The following is a 22,574-nucleotide window of genomic DNA, read 5'->3' on the forward strand; positions in this document are numbered from 1 at the left end:
GTACAGGTGAGTGCTGAATGTTTGAGTAAAATATTCATAAATAACTCACTTCACTAATATGTTAAGAAATAACAAACAGGTTTTAATCATTTGGGATCTGGACCGTTTGGAAGGGACAGCCATGTAAAGTATCTGGTTAGGAAAGTAATGCGACATTTGAGCCTGTCGTTGTTGCTCCTTCTTAACACTGTTGCCGAGAGAGTGGTTGTGTACATACGTGTGCCAAATAATACCTGTCCATACCTAATATCGCGTATCACGTTGTATGTCTGTGATTTCACAGACATTTCAGGACGTTCTGACTCTGTTTTAGGTTGGTTTATTAAAGTGATAGTAACACTTCCTGTAGCCCGAGTTTTCTCTGGCCCTGTCACCATGTCTGGTGTAGGGCCAGAGCGCACTACTATATGAAAACGTGGAATTATCCGACACCGTTTGGTGTCGCTAAGAATTTGATGCAAAAACAATAAAATCGGGTGTGACATAACACCTACCTTACATATATGGATAAATGAGATATTTATGTACCCCAAAACACCCATTTAGTCTCATATAGGTGTTTTATTCCGTCCGTACAGGCCCTCGCTTTACGCTAGTCAAAATTTCATACTGTTGACCCGCCATTTTGTAAGTGACAGTACGACTAACCACCCAAATCGGAACGCAATGGACCGAAAAGACCACATATGATTTATTGTGTTTTTCTTCTTACAAAGTTTAAATTATGAAAACTAAGTTGATTATTTCCCAAAAGATGTTATATTCCATTAAAAAAATCATTATTTATAAATTATAAGCGGTAAAATATATAAAAATAAATGTTGTATTTTTTTTTCTTTTCGCTCCATCGCGCACAGATTAGGGTAATTAGGCGGACCGCGACCTACATAGTTAGCAATATGGCGTCGAGTCAAGTATGAAATTTTGACTAGCGTAAAGCGAGGGTCTATACGGACGGAATAAAACACCTATATGAGACTAAATGGGTGTTTTGGGGTACATAAATATCTCATTTATCCATATATGTAAGGTAGGTGTTATGTCACACCCGATTTTATTGTTTTTGCATCAAATTCTTAGCGACACCAAACGGTGTCGGATAATTCCACGTTTTCATATAGTAGTGCGCTCTGGCCCTACACCAGACATGGTGACAGGGCCAGAGAAAACTCGGGCTACACTTCCTGTAACTTCAGCTGAGAGCAATCATCTGGTATAGGGGACAGATTTTTGAATAGAAATATGTATATATTGTTATATATATATTTTTTCACAAATATGTAGGACCTTCTTATTTTGTCAGACTATATTTAGACCTTTATACTCTATTCCTGCTTCACTCGTTAGCGGTAACAGCTCTCCCCCCCCCCCCCCCCCCCCCCCCCGATCTCCATCTCCCGTAATCGTATGTATATGCACCATTAAACTATATTCTCATATTATCAGGTTCCAATTCCAATGAATTAAAGTTCTTCAACGAATTCTCTATCTAAGTATAATCTTTTATTTAAATAAAGAAGTACAATTTATTAAATAAACTTAGCATCCAAATATGAGCGACGATACTGGGTCTCTTGTTAATGGGCCTCTTGTTATTCGTGGACATTAATTCTATCCGTTCTGTATTAAATCTTGGGGCCGAATTGGCTGAGTGGTTAAGTTGTCCCGACACTTTATCACTAGCCCTCCACCTCTGGGTTTCGAGTTCGAAACCTACGTGGGGCAGTTGCCAGGTACTGACCATAGGCCGGTGGTTTTTCTCCAGGTACTCCGGCTTTCCTCCACCTTCAAAACCTGGCACGTCCTTAAATGACTCTGGCTGCTAATTGGACGTTAAACAAAAACAAACCAAACCAAGTATTATATCTGGCAGGCACTTCCTTAACCCTGGCTGTTAGTAGGATGTTAAATATAAACCAAAGTATTGTGTATATCAAAGAACATTTTAAAGCGGAATATTTCTATTGCCGAGTTTGTTTACCCTCGCATAAAGCTTTTAGTAAAACCACAAAAATATGAACCACCCTGGGAAAAATCCAAGACCAAATCTAGGCCTATCCTGGTTTCTTTTTCATCTCAAGAAAAAAAGAAATCACTCTTTAAATGTATATCTAATCTTAAGGGCAATGAGAAATACAACTGCATCCGGATCAGTAATGATCTCACCAAGCAGGAACGGGAAGATGAAACTACCCTGAGAAACGAGGCAAAATCAAGAGAAAGGAATGAGTCGGGGAAACATATACACCGAGTACGGGGGCCGCCGTAGAACAGGAAGATTGTCCGACTGGCAGTCAAAAAAGTGTAATGGAGCGCACACACAAACATACTGTTATAAATTTTGTTATGACACAGAGCACAGAAAAAAAAAACATGTTTATTATGAAGAAAATATACTTACCAAGTAATCAACGTTTCTTTGATATCTTTTACAGAACGTGTTGAAAGAATGGCAGAGTGAGTATAATTCAACCTATAAAATCAAACACAATTTTGCAAATCATATATTTGTCATTCTCTTTAGATAGAAGGTGAATTTCTATGTAATTTTATCAGTTGGCAAGTATTGATTTATTCTTTAATTATCACTAATTCAACTAATTCTACAGTTTGACATTGTAAATGTGATAACGATGAATTTGTTCTTTGATTGGTTGATATATGTTTTTAGCCCACCATCATCAGATGGTGGGCTATTCAAATCGCCTTGCGTCCGTGGTCCGTCCGCCCGTCTGTCCGTAAACAATCCTTGTTATCGCTATTTCTGAGAAAGTACTGAAGAAATCTTTCTCAAATTTCATATGTAGGTTCCCCTTGGTGCCTAGTTATGCATATTGCATTTTGGGATCGATCGGAAAACAACATGGCCGACAGGCAGCCATCTTGGATTTTGACAATTGAAGTTTGTTATCGCTATTCCTGAGAAAGTACTGAAGGGATCTTTCTCAAATTTCATATGTAGGTTGCCCTTGGTCCCTAGTTATGCATATTGCATTTTGAGACCGATCTTCTTTCTCAAATTTCATATGTAGGTTGCCCTTGGTCCCTAGTTATGCATATTGCATTTTGAGACCGATCTGTAAACAACATGGCCGACAGGCAGCCATCTTGGATTTTGACAATTGAAGTTTGTTATCACTATTTCTGAGAAAGTACTGAAGGGATCTTTCTCAAATTTCATATGTAGGTTGCCCTTGTTCTGTAGTTATACATATTACATTTTGGGACCGATCGAAAAACAACATGGCCGACAGGCAGCCATCTTGGATTTTGACAATTGAAGTTTGTTATCGCTATTCCTGAGAAAGTACTGAAGGGATCTTTCTCAAATTTCATATGTAGGTTGCCCTTGGTCCCTAGTTATGCATATTGCATTTTGAGACCGATCTGTAAACAACATGGCCGACAGGCAGCCATCTTGGATTTTGACAATTGAAGTTTGTTATCGCTATTTCTGAGAAAGTACTGAAGGGATCTTTCTTAAATTTCATATGTAGGTTGCCCTTGTTCTGTAGTTATACATATTACATTTTGGGACCGATCGAAAAACAACATGGCCGACAGGCAGCCATCTTGGATTTTGACAATTGAAGTTTGTTATCGCTATTCCTGAGAAAGTACTGAAGGGATCTTTCTCAAATTTCATATGTAGGTTGCCCTTGGTCCCTAGTTATGCATATTGCATTTTGAGACCGATCTTCTTTCTCAAATTTCATATGTAGGTTGCCCTTGGTCCCTAGTTATGCATATTGCATTTTGAGACCGATCTGTAAACAACATGGCCGACAGGCAGCCATCTTGGATTTTGACAATTGAAGTTTGTTATCGCTATTTCTGAGAAAGTACTGAAGGGATCTTTCTCAAATTTCATATGTAGGTTGCCCTTGTTCTGTAGTTATACATATTACATTTTGGGACCGATCGAAAAACAACATGGCCGACAGGCAGCCATCTTGGATTTTGACAATTGAAGATTGTTATCGCTATTCCTGAGAAAGTACTGAAGGGATCTTTCTCAAATTTCATATGTAGGTTGCCCTTGGTCCCTAGTTATGCATATTGCATTTTGAGACCGATCTGTAAACAACATGGCCGACAGGCAGCCATCTTGGATTTTGACAATTGAAGTTTGTTATCGCTATTTCTGAGAAAGTACTGAAGGGATCTTTCTCAAATTTCATATGTAGGTTGCCCTTGGTCTGTAGTTATGCATATTACATTTTGGGACCGATCGAAAAACAACATGGTCGACAGGCAGCCATCTTGGATTTTGACAATTGAAGTTTGTTATCGCTATTTCTGAGAAAGTACTGAAGGGATCTTTCTCAAATATCATATGTAGGTTCCCCATGGTCCCTTGTTATGTATATTGCATTTTGGGACCAATCAGATAACAACATGGCCGACAGGCAGCCATCTTGGAATTTGACAATTGAAGTTTGTTATTGTTATTTCTAAGAAAGAACTGAAGGGATCTTTTTCAAATTTGATATATCTGTTGCCCTTGGTCCCTAGTTGTGCATATTTTATTTTGGGACCAGTCGGATAACAATATGGCCAACAGACAGTCATCTTGGATTTTGACAACTGAAGTTTGTTATATCTCAAATTTCAGATATAAGTTTTCCTTGTTTAAAAAGCACGGGAGTGATGTTTCTCAATTTACACAGATTAGTAAGAGGAAGGGGAAAAAAGAGAAAAGATCAATCTGACATGGAACCTATAAAGATCATTCAATGGTGGGCGCCAAGATCCCTCTGGGATCTCTTGTCTATATATGAAACATAATGCGGTATTGTTTAGCCAGTGAGTAACGATTGTTTGGTAATTCGTTATCCAGGGAGCCACTATCAGGTCTAAGTGATGACGAAAAGAGGCTGAAATGCATAGCCGAAAATAATTGTGCCGAAATTTTGAGGAAAGTGATTGAATATAAGGTCGGCAGCAGACAATGTCCGTTATTTTGTAAGGAAATCTCCGAAAAGTGTAAAACATTCTCTGAGGATCAGGAGAGGCTTCTTCGACAAGGACACATTTGTAAGTTCGATATAACACTTTGTGTAAAAGTGGTCAGAAACATCGATGGGATAAAGCCAAGTAAGGAAAAGTGGAATTCCAAAATAACCGACAGCGACCATTCTTTATTTTCCTCGCTAAAGAGAATTTTTCAATTCCTTAAGGACGTAATCTACAGTCCCGATGATGCAGATTCGAGCCCTGAGGAACTGATTCGTCTGGTATCAACCGCTTTTAAAGATACTTACAGGGAATTATTCGGATTTGAGCGTGATTTCTATACAGAGTTGAATTCCACACGCCCTGTACCGAAACCAGGTGAGAATATTGCTACTTTTTCAAAGATATGTTTGTTGAACAGATCTGAGACAGCTGTCGTTGCGAGTGGTAGTGGATGAAGTCATATAAACAGACGACCACGCAGATAATGATCCAGAAGTTGAAAACGGCTCTGATAGTGGTAATGCTGGAATGTGGAATACGTATATTTTCATCGTTTTAAACCCGCGAGATACTCCTTTGATTTCGGGTTTTATTATGTCGATTTTCTTTGCTTCTCTGATCGATTTAATTGTTTAAAATATGTTGCAATACTGTTTGTTTTTCATCATTTTATGTTTATAAAATGCATTCATTTGGTTTTTTCTGATGCAATTATAAGATACCAGTTTGTTCAGACGAGAGTTTGAAATGTTTGTTTGGAAGACAAGCCAATATTACGGAGACTTCTAAATCTCAAACTATAACTGATATATACGACTTAAGTACATTCTTATTAGCCCACCATAAGATATTCAGATATTGCCCTTCGCTCATGGTCTGACTGTCCATCTTTAAACAATTCTTGCTTATATATTCTTAGTTCATATTGTGAATGTTCGATTTGATGCTTGTCAGAAAACACGACGGCGTCATCGTGGATTGTGACAGTTAAAATATTCGCTCACGCTATTTGTCAGAAATTTTTACATTAGCTTAGTGCTCTGATATATTGGACAACACATTTGGGAGATATTGTATGGATTTGCACTGTTAAAGGTCAAAACAGCAAATTTTTACTTAAAATATCATATCATATCAATTTGGTATCGTTGACCGGTCCATATAGTTCTTTTTGCATTTCTGCTTTGTCATTAACTCCCATTTCCAAGTTATATATTAGATACATGTTTAATACAGAATGCTTTTGACATTGATGTGTACATCCTTGAGTATGCTGAGTACGCGTTATCTGTACAAATGTCGTCAGGACGTTTTTAACGTGAAAGTGTTAAATTCCAAACAACACACTTAGACAATAGTTCGTTGATTGGTGCTTACTCTGTTTCTCTGGTGATTGTTGTGTTAAATGAAGTGTCTTGCATCTAAAGTCTCTTCCTCTTATTAGTCTGTAGTTTTCTCATTTTCTAAATCTGTGGTAGCCATGTTTATACGGCCTAACTGGCTCCTAAAAGTCACGGCATATGTAGTCGTTAGAATATTTATGATCATCTTGCTTCCTGTTTCTATGGTCAGATGTCGGTTATATTCATCTATTGACTAATCTCGCCTGGGTCGTAGTGTCACACAGTGTCTTTTGGTGGTATAAAAATAATAACCTTTGATCATTTACAATTTGATTATGAAAATGTATCCTTTTTGTCATGAAAATGTTCCTTCGTCGGTAGAGTATTTCTATTTGTCGTTTTTTGTGTTAACATTTAGATCGACCACCGGTGAATCGACTGTCGTCGCAAGTGGTAACTGATGCTACCATCGAATCCAGCGAGCGCACAGATAGCGAGTCACAAGTGGTAACTGGTGCTACCATCGAAACCACCAAGCGCACAGATGGAGAGTCAGAAGTGGATAGTGACATTGGTGAGAACATAAAATACATTTTCATGGTTTTAAAGTCGCAAGATATTTCTTTCATTTTGGGGTTTATCATAATTTGCATTGCCTCTGTGATTCTATGGTCTGTGAATTTGTAATGTTGTTATTTTACCTTAGTTGCAATCGTTCATTAAACTTTGACTTCTTGTTTAAAGAGGCTTACCCGCAGACGGACCGGTAAACGGCACATCTCCGATCACTAAATAAACTTCAGTACACGTTTCTATGTGACAAAATTAGAGGCTTTCAGACTTTATTTCTTGAAAACAATTACAGAATATGTATTTAAAAGACGTTTTAAAACTCAACCTGAGAGGGAAATGTATGGAATATAACGGCAAATCTTCTTTGTAAATCGCCGCTGCCTTTGAAGTTATCACTGTGCGGCACTGTGCACGTGCTTGTTTCTTTGATGTGTCAATCATAAATTAGACTCCACTTTATAGCGGGGACTTATCGCGGGTTGCGATTAAATAAATAATATTAAAAAATGAGGTTTTAATATCACTTTTCAGCGTTTTATAAGGAAAATAAAATGAAAAACTCAACAATTCCAACAATCTGTCATGTGTAAAAAATCTTTTTCTATTAGCCAATTTTTCTTATCTTTCTGCGGGCAAGCCTCTTTAAGATTTTCAGAATAAAACACTTTTCATTTGACATTCAATTTAATCGCATACCAGCCTTGTATATATATGTTACGTTAGTGGCGGTCGTTCATTGACCTTTGACTTTTTGTTTAGGACTTTCATTTGACATCCGATTTGATCACATACCAACCTTATATTTATTTACCAGATCTAGAAACTGAGTACAGTTTCCTTCATCTTTTTTCGCCCGAAGAACGAGTAGAAGCCAAAAGAAAGATACCACTGATTCAGAAATATAAGGATAGATTTCCACCTGATCTCAAGGCTCCTCAAAGCGATGTCATGATGGTGTGTAGTCAGGAGGACCGTGGTGCGGCCAAAACATTCCTACAAAGTATAGACAGCCTTATCCTCGATTTAGAAAATGGAAGACGTGTAAAAGTTAAGACGGTGTTTTATGATGATGCACGATTTGAAGGAACTGGATTAGGATCTTTGCAGAAAGCTTATGAAAGAAGCACGTATGCATTCCTGTATGTAACAAAATCATTCGTTGGTGATGACTTTAAAAAACTAGTAGCAGAGTCATTACTCATGGATTCTATCACTGATGAAACAAAGAAATGGAGGGTGGTACCATTACATACGTCGCCTCGCGAAAATAGACAATATAAAGAACCCTTCGGTATCAACGCTTTGAAGAGCCTAAACGTTTTTCAACAGGATGAATTTTATTGTGATATGATAAGGAGTCTTCTGGGAAATAAAATACACGAAAGAGAAAAAAGAGAATTTGATAGGTTCGAAAAGGAATACCAGGAGGCCTTGAGAATACAACAGGTGTGTATATATACAGGTTAGAGGGGTATGTATGATATACTACATACATGTATATATACAGGTTTGAGGGGTATGTATGATGTACTACAGGTATATATATATAGAGGTTTGAGGGGTAAGTATGATGTACTACAGGTATGTGTATATACTACAGGTATGTATGATATACTACATGTATGTATATACAGATTTGAGGGGTATGTATGATTCACACGAGTAAGTTATTTTTTAAAAGTTACAAAAGACACGAGCTTTAGCGAGTGTTTTTTGCAACTTTAAAAAAATAACTTACTCGTGTGAAATAAATTCCATATCCACAATTTCGAGTCGTGTGACCTGTTTCTACCACTATAAGATCGGCTTGAATCAAAGGGAAACGTGGCCAAGTATAATTTCGCGTGTGCAAATAAAGTGTACCGGTGACGTCCGGGGCCCGGTGATGTGACGTCATTAGATTATTGATGACGTCAATAACAATTGCAGCTTGGGTCAAAGTTCACCGTGTTAATCAAAATGCGTACAGAGTTTATACCACGTGTGGTATAAACAGATTGTTAATCAACAGCTGTAATGATTAACTGATGGTCTGAGAGTTGAATAACACAGGGTATTGTGGTAGAAATACAGGTATGGTGGGTATATATGATATACAACAGGTATGTATATATACAGGTCTGTGGGGTATATATGATATACTACAGGTATGTATATATACAGGTTTGAGGGTATGTATGATATACTACAGGTATGTATATATACAGGTCTGCGGGGTATGTATGATATACTACAGGTATGCATATATACAGGTCTGTGGGGTATGTATAGGTTTGAGGAGGTATGGTGTATACAGTTCTAAAGGGTATGTATGCTATACTACAGGTATGTATTGTACCCCAACTTGTTTTAAGCCATATTTGTTTATACAGGAGACATCATCATCTATATTCATACAAATAATCTAAAACTATATTACATGTATACATCATGTATGCAAAATAGCATCTTGCGCGATGTAAATGCATGTAACAAAAATATATTGTTTTTCACAAATTTTCATGTGAATCATTGTTTTGTTCATTATTTGTATATTATCAGTGTGCTTTAAGTGAACTTTTGATCTTTGTAGTTGAGCTTGCAAGATACACAGACACAGAGAAATCTGCCTGGTAAGTATATCAAATTGTCCAGTACTAGTATGATGATAGGGCATGGTCGATTTCTGAGTGTCCGCTTGATGATGATAGGTCATGGATGGTCGATTTCCGACTGTCCGCTGGATGATGATAGGGCATGGATGGTCGATTTCTGACTGACAGCATGATGATGATAGGTCATGGATGGTCGATTTCCAACTGGACGCTGGATGATGATAGGGCATGGATGGTCGATTTCGGACTGACCGCTTGATGATGATAGGGCATGGATGGTCGATTTCTGACTGACCGCTGAATGAACGTAAGGCATGGCCATTGTCTGCTGGATGATCGGAGGGCATTGCCAGTTCTTATAAAAAATCTGGGGTTCATATAATTTGTAATTAAACCTGAAACATATTTAAGGCAGCCGTCTGCGTCTGTATTGTTTCGCGTTCTTCTGACGTTTTCTTGCATGCTCTGACTGTGTTGACCAAGATAAATGATGAGAGGGATACTTTATTTCTGATTTGTTTTCTAGCTTTAATTATTCTATTCTAGGTTAATGAATTTTGTATTCTTGTACACTATTGAACAGTACCGGTATTGTTTCTAACTGATTAAGATATTTACAAAACAATTGATGACACTTTTATTTTAGTAATTAAGGGAAAGTCTTTGTTTTATGATATATCAAAAATTATAACGCCTAATAATATTTTTCAGCGGTGATTTTTATAGCTGTAGTCGCTTAAACATGTTTAAATTCCTTTAGGTAATTACCTTGTTTACCTGATGTCGTATTATCATAACGACGATGATTATTTTCCATTCGGTTTTGTTATTGTTTAGTAAATCTGAAGGCGTATTGATGGGTAAAAAGATGCATTATTTGATGTGATCCTTTTAAGTGCATAGGTAGTTATGGGATTGAACTTTTTCTTACCGAGAAGTCCTGTCTGTACTATGTATACGCAAGTTTGAACAAATACGTTTAATAAATGATACGGAATTGAAACAGAATTACAACAGAAACTTGAATTGCATATGAAATATTGAGATATGGAGTAATTTAACATAAAAAAATCAATATGTGAAATGACTTATCATTATAGTAGAAGTCGTGCGACCAATGAAAAATTTTGAGGATTCCCAATCCGCGCCTAATGACGAGCGGACAAAAGCCCAGGCATCATCGTATGTATAAAAATTAACTAGAAAATGGTACAGGGAAATATTATCTTGCTTTGGTGTAATTTAAGGTCATGTTCATCTCTCATCATGCATTCCAAAACATGTTGTCTTGCTGATATTACGTAATAGACATTTAAATGATTTTACTTAAGGCATCGAAGTAGATAATAATGCACATGCCTCATTGCAAATTTAATGCTTTTTAGACTGTATTTATTGTCACTAGAAATGCAATCTGGTGATTGCATTTAAAGTGACAATAGATGCAATTCCCTGATTACATTTATATTGACAATAAATACAATGTAACAAGCGTTTAATAGTTATTAGCTCACCTGGCCCGAAGGGCCAGTGAGCTTATGGCATGGCGCAGCGTCCGTCGTCCGTCCGTCGTCCGTCGTCCGTCCGTCAACTTTTCCTTTAAATCGCTACTAGTCCTAAACTACTCAGTGGATTTTGACCAAATTTGGTCTGAAGCATCCTTGGGTGAAGGGGAACCAATTTTGTATAAACGGTGGGTCTGGCCCCCCAGGGGCCTTAGGGGCGGGGCCCAATAGGGGAAATATAGCAAATTCTTTAAAATCCTTCTTCTTCTGTAGAAATCAAGGGATTTGATTCATATTTGGTCTGAAGCATCCTTGGGTGAAGGGGAACCAATTTTGTATAAACGGTGGGTCTGGCCCCCCAGGGGTCTTAGGGGCGGGGCCCAATAGGGGAAATATAGCAAATTCTTTAAAATCCTTCTTCTTCTGTAGAAATGAAGGGATTTGATTCATATTTGGTCTGAAGCATCCTTGGGTGAAGTGGAACCAATTTTGTATAAACGGTGGGTCTGGCCCCCCAGGGGCCTTAGGGGTGGGGCCCAATAGGGGAAATATAGCAAATTCGTCAAAATCCTTCTTCTTCTGTAGAAATGAAGGGATTTGATTCATATTTGGTCTGAAGCCTCCTTGGGTGAAGGGGAACCAATTTTGTATAAACAGTGGGTCTGGCCCCCCAGGGGCCTTAGGGGCGGGGCCCGACAGGAGAAATATAGCAAATTCTTTTAAATCCTTCTTCTTCTGTAGAAATGAAGGGATTTGATTCATATTTGGTTTGAAGCATCCTTGGGTGAAGGGGAACCAATTTTGTATAAACAGTGGGTCTGGCCCCCAGGGGCCTGGGGGGTGGGGCCCAATAGGGGAATATTGCATATTCTTTAAAATCCTTCTTCTTCTGTAGGAATATAGGGATTTGATCCATATTTGGTCTGAAACATCCTTGGGTGAAGGGGAACCAATTTTGTATAAACGGTGGGTCTGGCCCCCCAGGGGCCGTAGGGGTGGGGCCCAATAGGGGAAATATAGCAAATTCTTTAAAATCCTTCTTCTTCTGTAGAAATGAAGGGATTTGATTCATATTTGGTCTGAAGCATCCTTGGATGAAGGGGAACCAATTTTGTATAAACGGTGGGTCTGGCCCCCCAGGGGCCTGGGGGGGGTGGGGCCCAAAAGGGGAATAATGCATATTCTTTAAAATCCTTCTTCTTCTGCAGGAATAAAGGGATTTGATCCATGTTTGGTCTGAAGCATCCTTGGGTGAAGGGGAACCAATTTTGTATAAACGGTGGGTCTGGCCTCCCAGGGGCCTGAGTGGCGGGGCCCAATAGGGGAAATATAGCAAATTCTTTGAAATCCTTCTTCTTCTGTAGGAATAAAGGGATTTGATCCATATTTGCTCTGAAACATCCTTGGGTGAAGGGGAACCAATTTTGTATAAACGGTGGGTCTGGCCCCCCAGGGGCCTGGGGGGTGGGGCCCAATAGGGGAATATTGCATATTCTTTAAAATCCTTCTTCTTCTGCAGGAATAAAAGGATTTGATCCATGTTTGGTCTGAAGCATCCTTGGGTGAAGGGGAACCAATTTTGTATAAACGGTGGGTCTAGCCTCCCAGGGACCTGGGGGGTGGGGTCCAATAGGGGAATATAGCATATTTTTTAAAATCCTTCTTCTTCTGCAGGAATAAAGGGATTTGATCCATGTTTGGTCTGAAGCATCCTTGGGTGAAGGGGAACCAATTTTGTATAAACGGTGGGTCTGGCCTCCCAGGGGCCTGGGGGTGGGGCCCAATAGGGGAATATAGCATATTCTTTAAAATCCTTCTTCTTCTGCAGGAATAAAGGGATTTGATCCATGTTTGGTCTGAAGCATCCTTGGGTGAAGGGAAACCAATTTTGTATAAACGGTTGGTCTGGCTCCCAGGGGCCTTAGGGGTGGGGCCCAATAGGGGAAATAGGGTTAATCCTTTAAATCGCTACTAGTCATAAAGTTATAAATGAATTTGAACCAAATTTGGTCAGTAACATTCTTGGGAGAAGGGGAACAGAGTTTGTATACATTTTTACTCTGAACCCCCAGGGGCCTGAGGGGCGGAGCCAAATAGGGGAAATAGTCTTATTAGTCTTTAAATCACTACTAGTCATAAAGTTTTTAATGGATTTTAACTAGATTTGGTCAGGAACATCCTTGGGAGAAGGGGAACAGAGTTTGTATTAATTTTTACTCTGAACCCCCAGGGGCCTGAGGGGCGGAGCCAAATATGGGAAATAGAGATTAGTCTTTAAATCGCTACTGGTCATAAAATTTTTCATGGATTTTAATTAGATTTGGTCAGGAACATCCTTGGGGGAAGGGGAACCGAGTTTGTATACATTTTTACTCTGAACCCTCAGGGGCCTGAGGGGCGGGGCCAAATAGGGGAAATAGGGTTAATCCTTTAAATCGCTACTAGTCATAAAGTTATGAATGAATTTGAACAAAATTTGGTCAGGAACTATCATTGGGAGAAGAGGAACAGAGTTTGTATAAATTTTTACTCTGAATCCCCAGGGGCCTGAGGGGCGGGGCCAAATAGAGGAAATAGGGTTAATCATTTAAATCGCTACTAGTCATAAAGTTATGGATGAATTTGAACAGGAACATCCTTGGGAGAAGGGGGAACAGAGTTTGTATACATTTTTACTCTGAACCCCCAGGGGCCTGAGGGGCGGGGCCAAATAGGGGAATAGAGATTAGTCTTTAAATTGCTACAAGTCATAAAGTTATGAATGAATTAGAACCATATTTGGTCAGGAACATCCTTGGGGGGAGGGGAACAGAGTTTGTATAAATTTTACTCTGAACACCCAGGGGCCTGAGGGGCGGAGTCTAAGAGGCCCAAGGGTCTTTCCCCACCCTAAGGGACTTAGTTTCTTCAAACACAATTAGGTTGTAAAAATAATCCATAGGGTCTTTCAGTCCCTTAGAGAGTATGTGTATGAATAAATTGAAAATGAACATTATTTTGACATTTGGTCAAATCCAACCAGGTGAGCGATACAGGCCCCATGGGCCTCTTGTATTTACATTTACTTACGTTAAAATCTGCCTTTCTTTAACGAATACATTTTTTTTAAATTTCATCCATTTCCTTGTATGAATAAAATTTCTTTCTGTGATTGCTTTGCAACCAATCTGACACATAATACAAAGCTTTGCCGTAACGGTGATCAACATTTCGCCAAAATAACGTCATAGTTGCGCAATTGTCCGTAATCACCATCCTCGCTGCGTTTGATTCATTCGTAGCATATAGCGAAGCATTTCCATGACGTCGATGAAAATGACATAACAATCACGTCATTTAAGGTCCTAACATAATAATACGGTGTATTTATTTTGCAGATAATGACTAGGATATACGTTTCCTGGCAACCCTGCATTGACAATCCAGCAAAAATAGAACACGTGTATAGTTTCACACGAGGGAAGAATATATACAATTCAGAAATCCACACGTGCTAATAGGAGAGCATGTTGGTATCCTGGAAATTATTCAAACAGTGAGATATGCTATTTAATGCCGACCTCGTGATACCCCCGTGGTACTTCTGGTGAACCTCAATGCATTGCGAGACTCATAACAGACGCGTTTTCCTAGACTTTGAATTTATTTATGAATGGCAGCTATATATCGTCTCTTGTGAAAGTTGGTACGACCATGATATGAGCAGGTTTGGTCACATGCCGGATCATTATAAGGTAACACACCACAGAAAAACTTGGTGGCCATGGGTGTTTTTTTTTGTTAAGCAAATAACTCATGTATTATGATATGCATAAAAATGTAAAAAAAAAAATAATAATGTACACTATAATTGGCATTCATTATGAAGTAGTACATACAGGCTTCACATTTGTTAAAACTAAAATAAATAGATTGGTGCCGGATTTTAAATTTCCGGATTTTCCGAAAGTGTGTTTACACAGGACACAGGTTTTGCCGACAGCGAAAGATGGAGGCTCATAATCAAGATAACATTGCGGGAAATCTTAATGTACAACATTTGTCAAAACAAAATTAATTTTGTCTTTAGGATAGAGATATTCAATTTCAAATAGGTTTCAGAAAAACAATTGGGTAAAGAATTGTGTCATTTTGGGTCAAACATAATATTTTGTAATTTTGAAGTTATTTTGAAGTTGTTACCATGGTATTTAAAGGTCTGAAGAACACCGAAAAATAGGTTTACTTATCCTTCACAGCTGTATTAAAATTGTAAATGTTGTTTATATTACAAATATATATACTTTATTAGAGGTAATATGTAGGGTTAAGTGGAAATGTTTACATATCTAAAACGTGCCATATTTTTCAGAATTGGGCATTTTTACTCCATGAGAGACTTGGAGAACTGTTAATGAGCATAATATTAGATAGATAGTCCAATGGGACATATCAGTCACCTTTGATAATGATTTATTTTGGTACTACAACTTTGTATTGTTTCAGCAGTTCTTCAGATTCCATGAAATATGCCTTTATGTGCGTACATTCTGATCGGTATATCGCAAAAAAAAAAAAAAAAAAAAACGAATAAATTTGGGAACCTATTTGCACTTCTTTCCAAAGACATTCTTTTTCCTAATATCTCCCATAACACTGCTTCATTTTTGGATTTAGTTGAGTGTTAATTCTACATATATACTGTACCAGATTCTTTAAAAAATGATCGATTTTACTTGTACTCTCAGCATTTTAGGAGTAATTAAACTACAGGTAGGGCGTAAGGTTTGTATTTGCTGCCCACATTGCTTGATTCGTAAAAGGTGACTTAATTTAGGATATTATCCTTTCTCATCTTCCTTTATTAATAATACCTTTCTTGACAGTGCTTCACTTTTGCCCTCTAGTTCAGAGTTCGTCCCAGTGAGAATGGCTTTGAGTCCTTTCCCCTGATTGGGTTATACCAGAATTTCTCAAAATATTTGCTACTCATGCTTAGTTCTCGGCCTTTGAATCGACCGTAACAGTATGATTGTTTAGCGATTCCGTCTGTCCTGCGAAAACATTTTGTTTGTCCATGGATTTTCTCGTACATTTTTCAACATTTTTCTTTGAAACATTTTTGATTGTACTTGTTTTTGTAATATATAATCATGAAACATTGTAGTTTTTTTTCTGAGCAACATTTTGATCTGACAATATTTGCAAATGTTCGGGATAATAATAGCAATTGTATAATCTGAGTTCTTCTGACTTTGTTTTAAACTGATCTGTATGAAATTTATGTTTGATAGGATTTGTTACCATCACATGTAGATATATTTTTAAAGAAGCATTTTAGTAAGAATGTCGCTGCCATCTGATGTTAGTTTGTTGTTCCGCCCCACGGTACTCATGTTGTCAGTTATGATATGGTGTCCTGCTGGCGGGCTATTGACAGTATACCTCAGTACGGTAACAGTAATATAAGTCGTCATTAGTTCCGTTCTATCACAAGGAGGAACATCAGAGTAGAGTGCATCCTCCCAAAACGGTCACTACACGCATTCAGTTCGCACATGGGGGAGTCTGTCCTTTAATATCTGGGATACGTCTACACACAGAACAACGATACAATTAAGACAAGGATACCATCGCTGTTGATAGGATGTTAAACAGTACATTTTGCGTAAAGAATCGTAATTCAAACAAGGACATTTCATAGTTGATGATGTTTGGTAACATTTTAGTTTCTGTGTTATCGTTATATATGAATATGTCATATTTTGTACTGGGGCTTCACTGAAGGTACTTTTAAGTTATTTTGCGCAATACCAAAACACTCAGTAGACGTATATCTACCAATATAATCATTTTGTGCCATATTTTTGATAATTTAAATAAACATAACTTTCTCCATGGTTTATCATTTGACATTTCATTATTTTGAAGAAAAAAAACCTCATTCAGCACTATCCAATCATGTGTAAAAGCCGATATTCTTGTAATTGAATACTGAGTACTGGTTTTATTGACTATATGACCATGGTTAATGTTTTGTCGGCATGAGGAAGTTTGTCTGCTTTGGAACCATCTGTCCGACAATTGGGTTACAGTTTCCGGTCCCAATAGTGCCCATCAAAATGACTTAGATTTTTCTTTTCAAAGTTTTAGCTAATTACCCAATGATAAAATATTAGCGCAAGGATAATTGGCGCACTGATGTTATTTGCTGGAGATAACTTCTAGAAAGTGTATTAAGTGTAATACTTCCAGCGCAGAACAACAACAACAACAAAAAACAAAAACAACAACAACAAGCAATAAAAAACAATCCCATTAAAGTCACATAGATTTCCGCTAAAATATCTACTTATTCAGCATTAAAGAAAGATATTAGTTAAGGATCTTTCTTAAAATTAAAATGTCTAATTCCTTCATTCCTTCATATGGATATTTTGACTTATTTAATTTAAATGGCCAAGAAGGTTGTGCTTTTTTATTCATGCATATTGAACTATATTTTATTTTAGGATTTGTTAAAATGTTAAACAATCAAACGTTATGTTTTTATCCAGTCCTTTGTTCTCCACACGTCTTAGATATCTCTACAATTTAGAAAAGATCTTACATGAAAGTATGTAGAATAACATATCAAATTGAATTGAAACTATGGCAGCCAATCATCCGTTTTAGTCTTTAATCGTATTACACACACGTGTCTGTCGTTATTTCAAAGTCAGTTAGGTCATGGTATCCCGATTAGTCGCGGTAGTCGAGTATATTACATTAGAAAGTTTTTACTGCCTGAACTTAATTTTATAGAGATGACGAAATGTGACTGTATACAAACGTAAAGAGAGGACCTAATTCGTTGAATAAAACCGTTGTTAGAGATACATTTATGTTATTTTGTTAGTGCTAAAATGCATTTTTTTTGTTAGTATCTCATAAGAAAGTGTTGTTTTCTTTCCCTGGAATGTTTGTTGATTTTGTCATAATACCATATACTCGGAAGTTTTAACTGTAAGCCCGAAAATGTTCCTAATTCTAATCTGCAGCTAATGGTCCATTGCTTTAGTAGAAGTATATTTTAATGCTACACTATCACTTATAAGATAAACATATTGTATGTGCCTTATCTGAGTTACTAAGATGCGTTCATTTAATATTGACCATTTAAAGTAAATCTTGATATTCAAAATCGAAATATCTGCCAGTGTTTGTGTTTGACGTGAATATCTTAGCATATGTCTTTTACATTGTCTGTTTGTTTTGATTTTTAGGTCATCTGACCCAAAGGGTCAGGATGACCTATAGTCATCATGTTTCGTCCGTCGTCGTGCGCCATGCGCTGTCCGCCGTGCTAAACTTTTCACATTTCAAACTTCGTCTCAAGTTCCACCTGTAGGATTGAGCTGAAACTTGCCTGAAATGATGCTGGGATGGTCCTGACCAAGTGTTGTTATTTTTCGGGTCAGTCTGAAATCCAAGATGGCCGCCATGGCCGCCATTTCGAAAACACATTTGAAACTTCTCAAGTTCAACTGGTGAGATTGAGCTGAAACTTGCCTGAAATGGTTCTGAGGAAGTGTTGTTATTTTTCAGGTCGGTCAGAAATCTTAGATGGCCGCCATGGCTCTTACTTACCAGAAATGAGCATGAGATGGTCCTGACCAAGTGTTGTTATTTTTCAAGTCGGTCGGAAATCCAAGATGGCCGCCATGGCAGCCATCTTGAAAAACTTATTTTAAACTTTTCCAGTTCCACTGGTGCGATTGAGTGGGAAATTGGTGAGGATGTTTAGGAAGGAGAGCAAACAAGGCAGTCATGGCGGCTATTTTGTAACATGATTGCGCAATCATGGTTTTCCTGAACAACACCTATTTCAAAGTTTTTCTCAAATTCCACCAGTTGGCTTCAGCTCTAACTTTCCAGAAATGATCCTGAGATGGTTATGGCCAAGTGTTGTTATTTATTGGGTCGGTCAGAAATCCAAGATTGCCACCATGGCTAACAGTGCCACTAAACCTGCTACAGAGAATGCATACTACAATAGTATACGGGTCTTAAATTTAGAGTCAGATGACCGTTAAGGCCCCTGGGCCTCTTGTTTATGTGCCAGTGATAGGACCTAATGACATTTTGTTTTTGTCGACCAAAATGAATATGTTTTAAACTTAAACGATATTCAAAAGATGGTGTAACCATGTCAATGAATTCGATATACACAGTATTTACTGATTAGCTTTGTAACTTATTTTTGACATGATTTTGTTTACAGACTCTTTTTTCTGTAGTTCTTTGGGAGGGAAGCTAATGATGTGGATTTAGCAAGATACAACCATATATTGATTGCACATTTGTTTTGTTCCTGAAAAATGCTATGAGAGTTTGTTTAATCACGTTATTATCTATTAATAAAACATTGGTATACATATTTCAAATGTCGATTCCTAACATCAAATGGATACCCGGTAATGTCATATCCGGTGTTATTTACCCTTAATGTAAAGATATAATGTAGGTGTGTTTTTACCTGCATATCATTGTAACGCTATAGAGATATGTTATTAACAAATAATATTTTAGGATGAATAAAATTGACTTCGATTCGGTAAAAATGTCTTCAGTGCATAATGATACTAATAAAAAAAATGTTGTTTTTTTTGTATTGTCTGTTTTCTTTACATATCTGAATAAGATATCTTTCTTTGTGACTCAGAAACAGCAGCTTTAATCAATGATGAAATGGTGAAAAGGACACACTTCCATTCAGTCATCAAGTGATCTCTGAAAGGTTGAAAATATTCAAAGAATGGAAATAAACCAAATTTATATCGTTACAAGGGTCAATTAACATGAATCGGGTAACGGTGCATGTGAATGTCTTCAACACGTACTACTAGTTCTGTTTAGTATTATTTTATACGACCGACGAAGGACGGGACGTATTGTGTTATCATGTTGGCGGGACAGGCACATATGGTGTCCGGAACATTACTCCAATACTACTCGACCCAGGCTCTCCATACTTGGCACAAATATACATCTTGATAAGCCGGAGTGTCGCAAACCAAAATCAAGCCCCTTACCCCAGTATTTGCGGAGTTATTCCCCTTTGATGGTTTTACTTGTCCGGGCCATAACTCCAGTACTACTCGACCCAGGCTCTCCATACCTGATACAAATATACATAATGATGAGCTGGAGTGTCGCATACCAAAATCATGCCCCTTACCCCTTATTTGTGGAGTTATTCCCCTTCGATTATTTTACTTATCCGGACCATAACTTCAATACTACCCGACCCAGGCTCTGTATATTCTTTATATAAACATGTGAACTAATTTTTGTGTTATTGTGTCTAAACCAAGGTTTCCCATATTTGCAACACATATACATCTCATCATTTGAAGTTGCCCTTCGGTTTCAACAACACACCATTATGTGTATCAATATCTCCTTCTAACTTTCCAACAATGATACTTCATTTTAAAGCATTACAACATGTGAAACTACCCCCTTCCAAGTGTCAAATATTGCGGTGGGCGTATGTTGTGGCCCTCCAACGGGCCCTTGTTGTACTGAAAACATGCCTGTGCTCGATTTTAGATAGTATAGACTGTTAACATATGTTTGTTTTAGTTACATATTTTGAATTGTCATTATCATATTATTACATTGTTATGAATGATCGTATACACTGGACCATGTGTTAGGTACAGGACAGAGATTATACGACCTTCAAATGAACTTTAAACATTGCTATTTGTTAGCAGTAAGAGTGAATTTAATATACTCATATTTTCCCCCTTGATTGGTTTCTGATTCGGAAGGTTACTTAATCGAAACAATGAGATACATTCAGGCACTATATAAAGGCTAGCGACATCGATATAATTCTATAACTTATAGTTAAATCTTATAATTTAATTATAATTCTACAGACTCGAATGTTTTCTGTTGCAAAAGGATCTTAATTCTTTCCTCATATCACATATCTACGTCACGTGTATCGGTAAACATGATATCGATAAAAACTATACGGAACCATTGTTAATAGGTCACAGTACATTGTTCACATCCACTGCATAAAAAGTATTGGGCCGCGGTGGCCGAGTGGTTAAGGTGTCCCGACACTTTACCACTAGCCCTCCACCTCCTGGTTGCGAGTTCGAAACCTACGTGGGGCAGTTGCCAGGTACTGACTGTAGGCCGGTGGTTTTTCTCCGGGTACTCTGGCTTTCCGCCACCTCCAAAACCTGGCACGTCCTTAAATGACCCTGGCTGTTAATAGGACGTTAAACAAAAACACACCAAACCAAACCAAGCATAAAAAGTTGGTATTGTTATCAACTTGGTAACATGTTGGGAAATCTTTACTGCTTTGTCAATTAGGAGCATAACCGTACATGTAACGCATTAAGAATCCCAACTTTGTGCTTGGATTCATTATCGGGTGCTACCTGATGTAAGGCACTTGATTCATTATTGGGTGCTACCTGACGTAAGGCACTTGATTCAGTGGGTAAAACAACCGCAGTGCAAGAACCTATCAAAACGAAATCAGGTTGTCTGTCCGCCCGTCTGTCTGTAGACACAATTTGTCCGGACAACTCCTCCTAAACGGATGGGCCGATTCCAATGAAACTTCACACACATATTTATGATCATGTGTAGATGTGCTTTCTTTTTCTCAAAATTATGGTTGCTATGGCAACTGGTCACTATTAACAGGTTCTCCGATAAGAATCATAATTTTAAGTTTGTCCGGACAACTCCTAAACCGGAGGTCAAAACTCACTATCCTTTTTTCCACATTTTGTGTCACCTTACTCAAATTAGACTGCATCCAAGACTTGATGATGCCAGGAAAGATAGAGTACTTCTTGACCCCTGATTTTTTAAAGAACAAAATCATTGTTAACGAGATACGACCACCGACATTTACCGATATCTTAAGTTATTGCAATACTGAATCATGATTAGCCTGTTGGTGTTAATTATTTTTATCCAGTGTCTCATTTTTAATTTGCTATGCTCTTTAACCAGACAACTCCCACTACAATATACGGTCATTTTACACACATGCATATGATGCACGTCCCTACCACCCGACATTGTGTTTTTTACGGAATCAATTCCATTGTTGTCCAGATAAGCTCTCCTTATTACTGGGTCCTGGTCTACTTCAAAACTCTGATAGGCACAATCAGTATAGTATAATGTTCTAAGCATTCTTAGACTCTAAGAGCTAAAATCAAGAGAAATCTTATGAAATCTTACAGCATGGGAGTTGTCTCCCTGTATATATGAATGATATATTAGTTTAGTAGGTAGATGAAACATGTGTTTTTATTTTGGTACTGCCAGGTGTTTTTCTGCTTTTATAAAAAAAAAACTGTAAGGATTTCTTTCTTAATGTAAGTTGTGATTAAATAACCTGAATAATTTTAAACCAAAAGCAAATTAATATTTTATAACATGATGTTACGGAATATAGACATTGTGCGTCGTGACTACCTATGTCATTGAAGGCCGGTCATGTCATTGGAGGCCAGTCATGTCATTGGAGGCCTGTCATGTTATTAGAGGCCGGTCATGTTATTAGAAGCCGGTCGTGTCATTAGAAGCCGGTG

The 22,574-nt window shown here is 37.7% G+C and overlaps 1 protein-coding gene across 1 annotated transcript; it reads left to right on the forward strand.

Annotated features, from left to right (window-relative positions):
- The first annotated feature begins 1,777 nt into the window (after nt 1–1,777).
- On the forward strand, nt 1,778–17,230 carry LOC117336055. Its single transcript, XM_033896406.1, has 7 exons — nt 1,778–2,457; nt 4,841–5,334; nt 6,721–6,876; nt 7,690–8,321; nt 9,448–9,487; nt 10,570–10,651; nt 14,352–17,230. The coding sequence occupies exons 1-7, from the start codon at nt 2,450–2,452 to the stop codon at nt 14,353–14,355; spliced, it is 1,416 nt and encodes a 471-aa protein (XP_033752297.1). The 5' UTR covers nt 1,778–2,449; the 3' UTR covers nt 14,356–17,230.
- Nucleotides 17,231–22,574: the final 5,344 nt, after the last annotated feature.

The sequence above is a fragment of the Pecten maximus genome, chromosome 10, assembly GCF_902652985.1.
Source record: "Pecten maximus chromosome 10, xPecMax1.1, whole genome shotgun sequence".
NCBI lineage: Eukaryota > Metazoa > Mollusca > Bivalvia > Pectinida > Pectinidae > Pecten > Pecten maximus.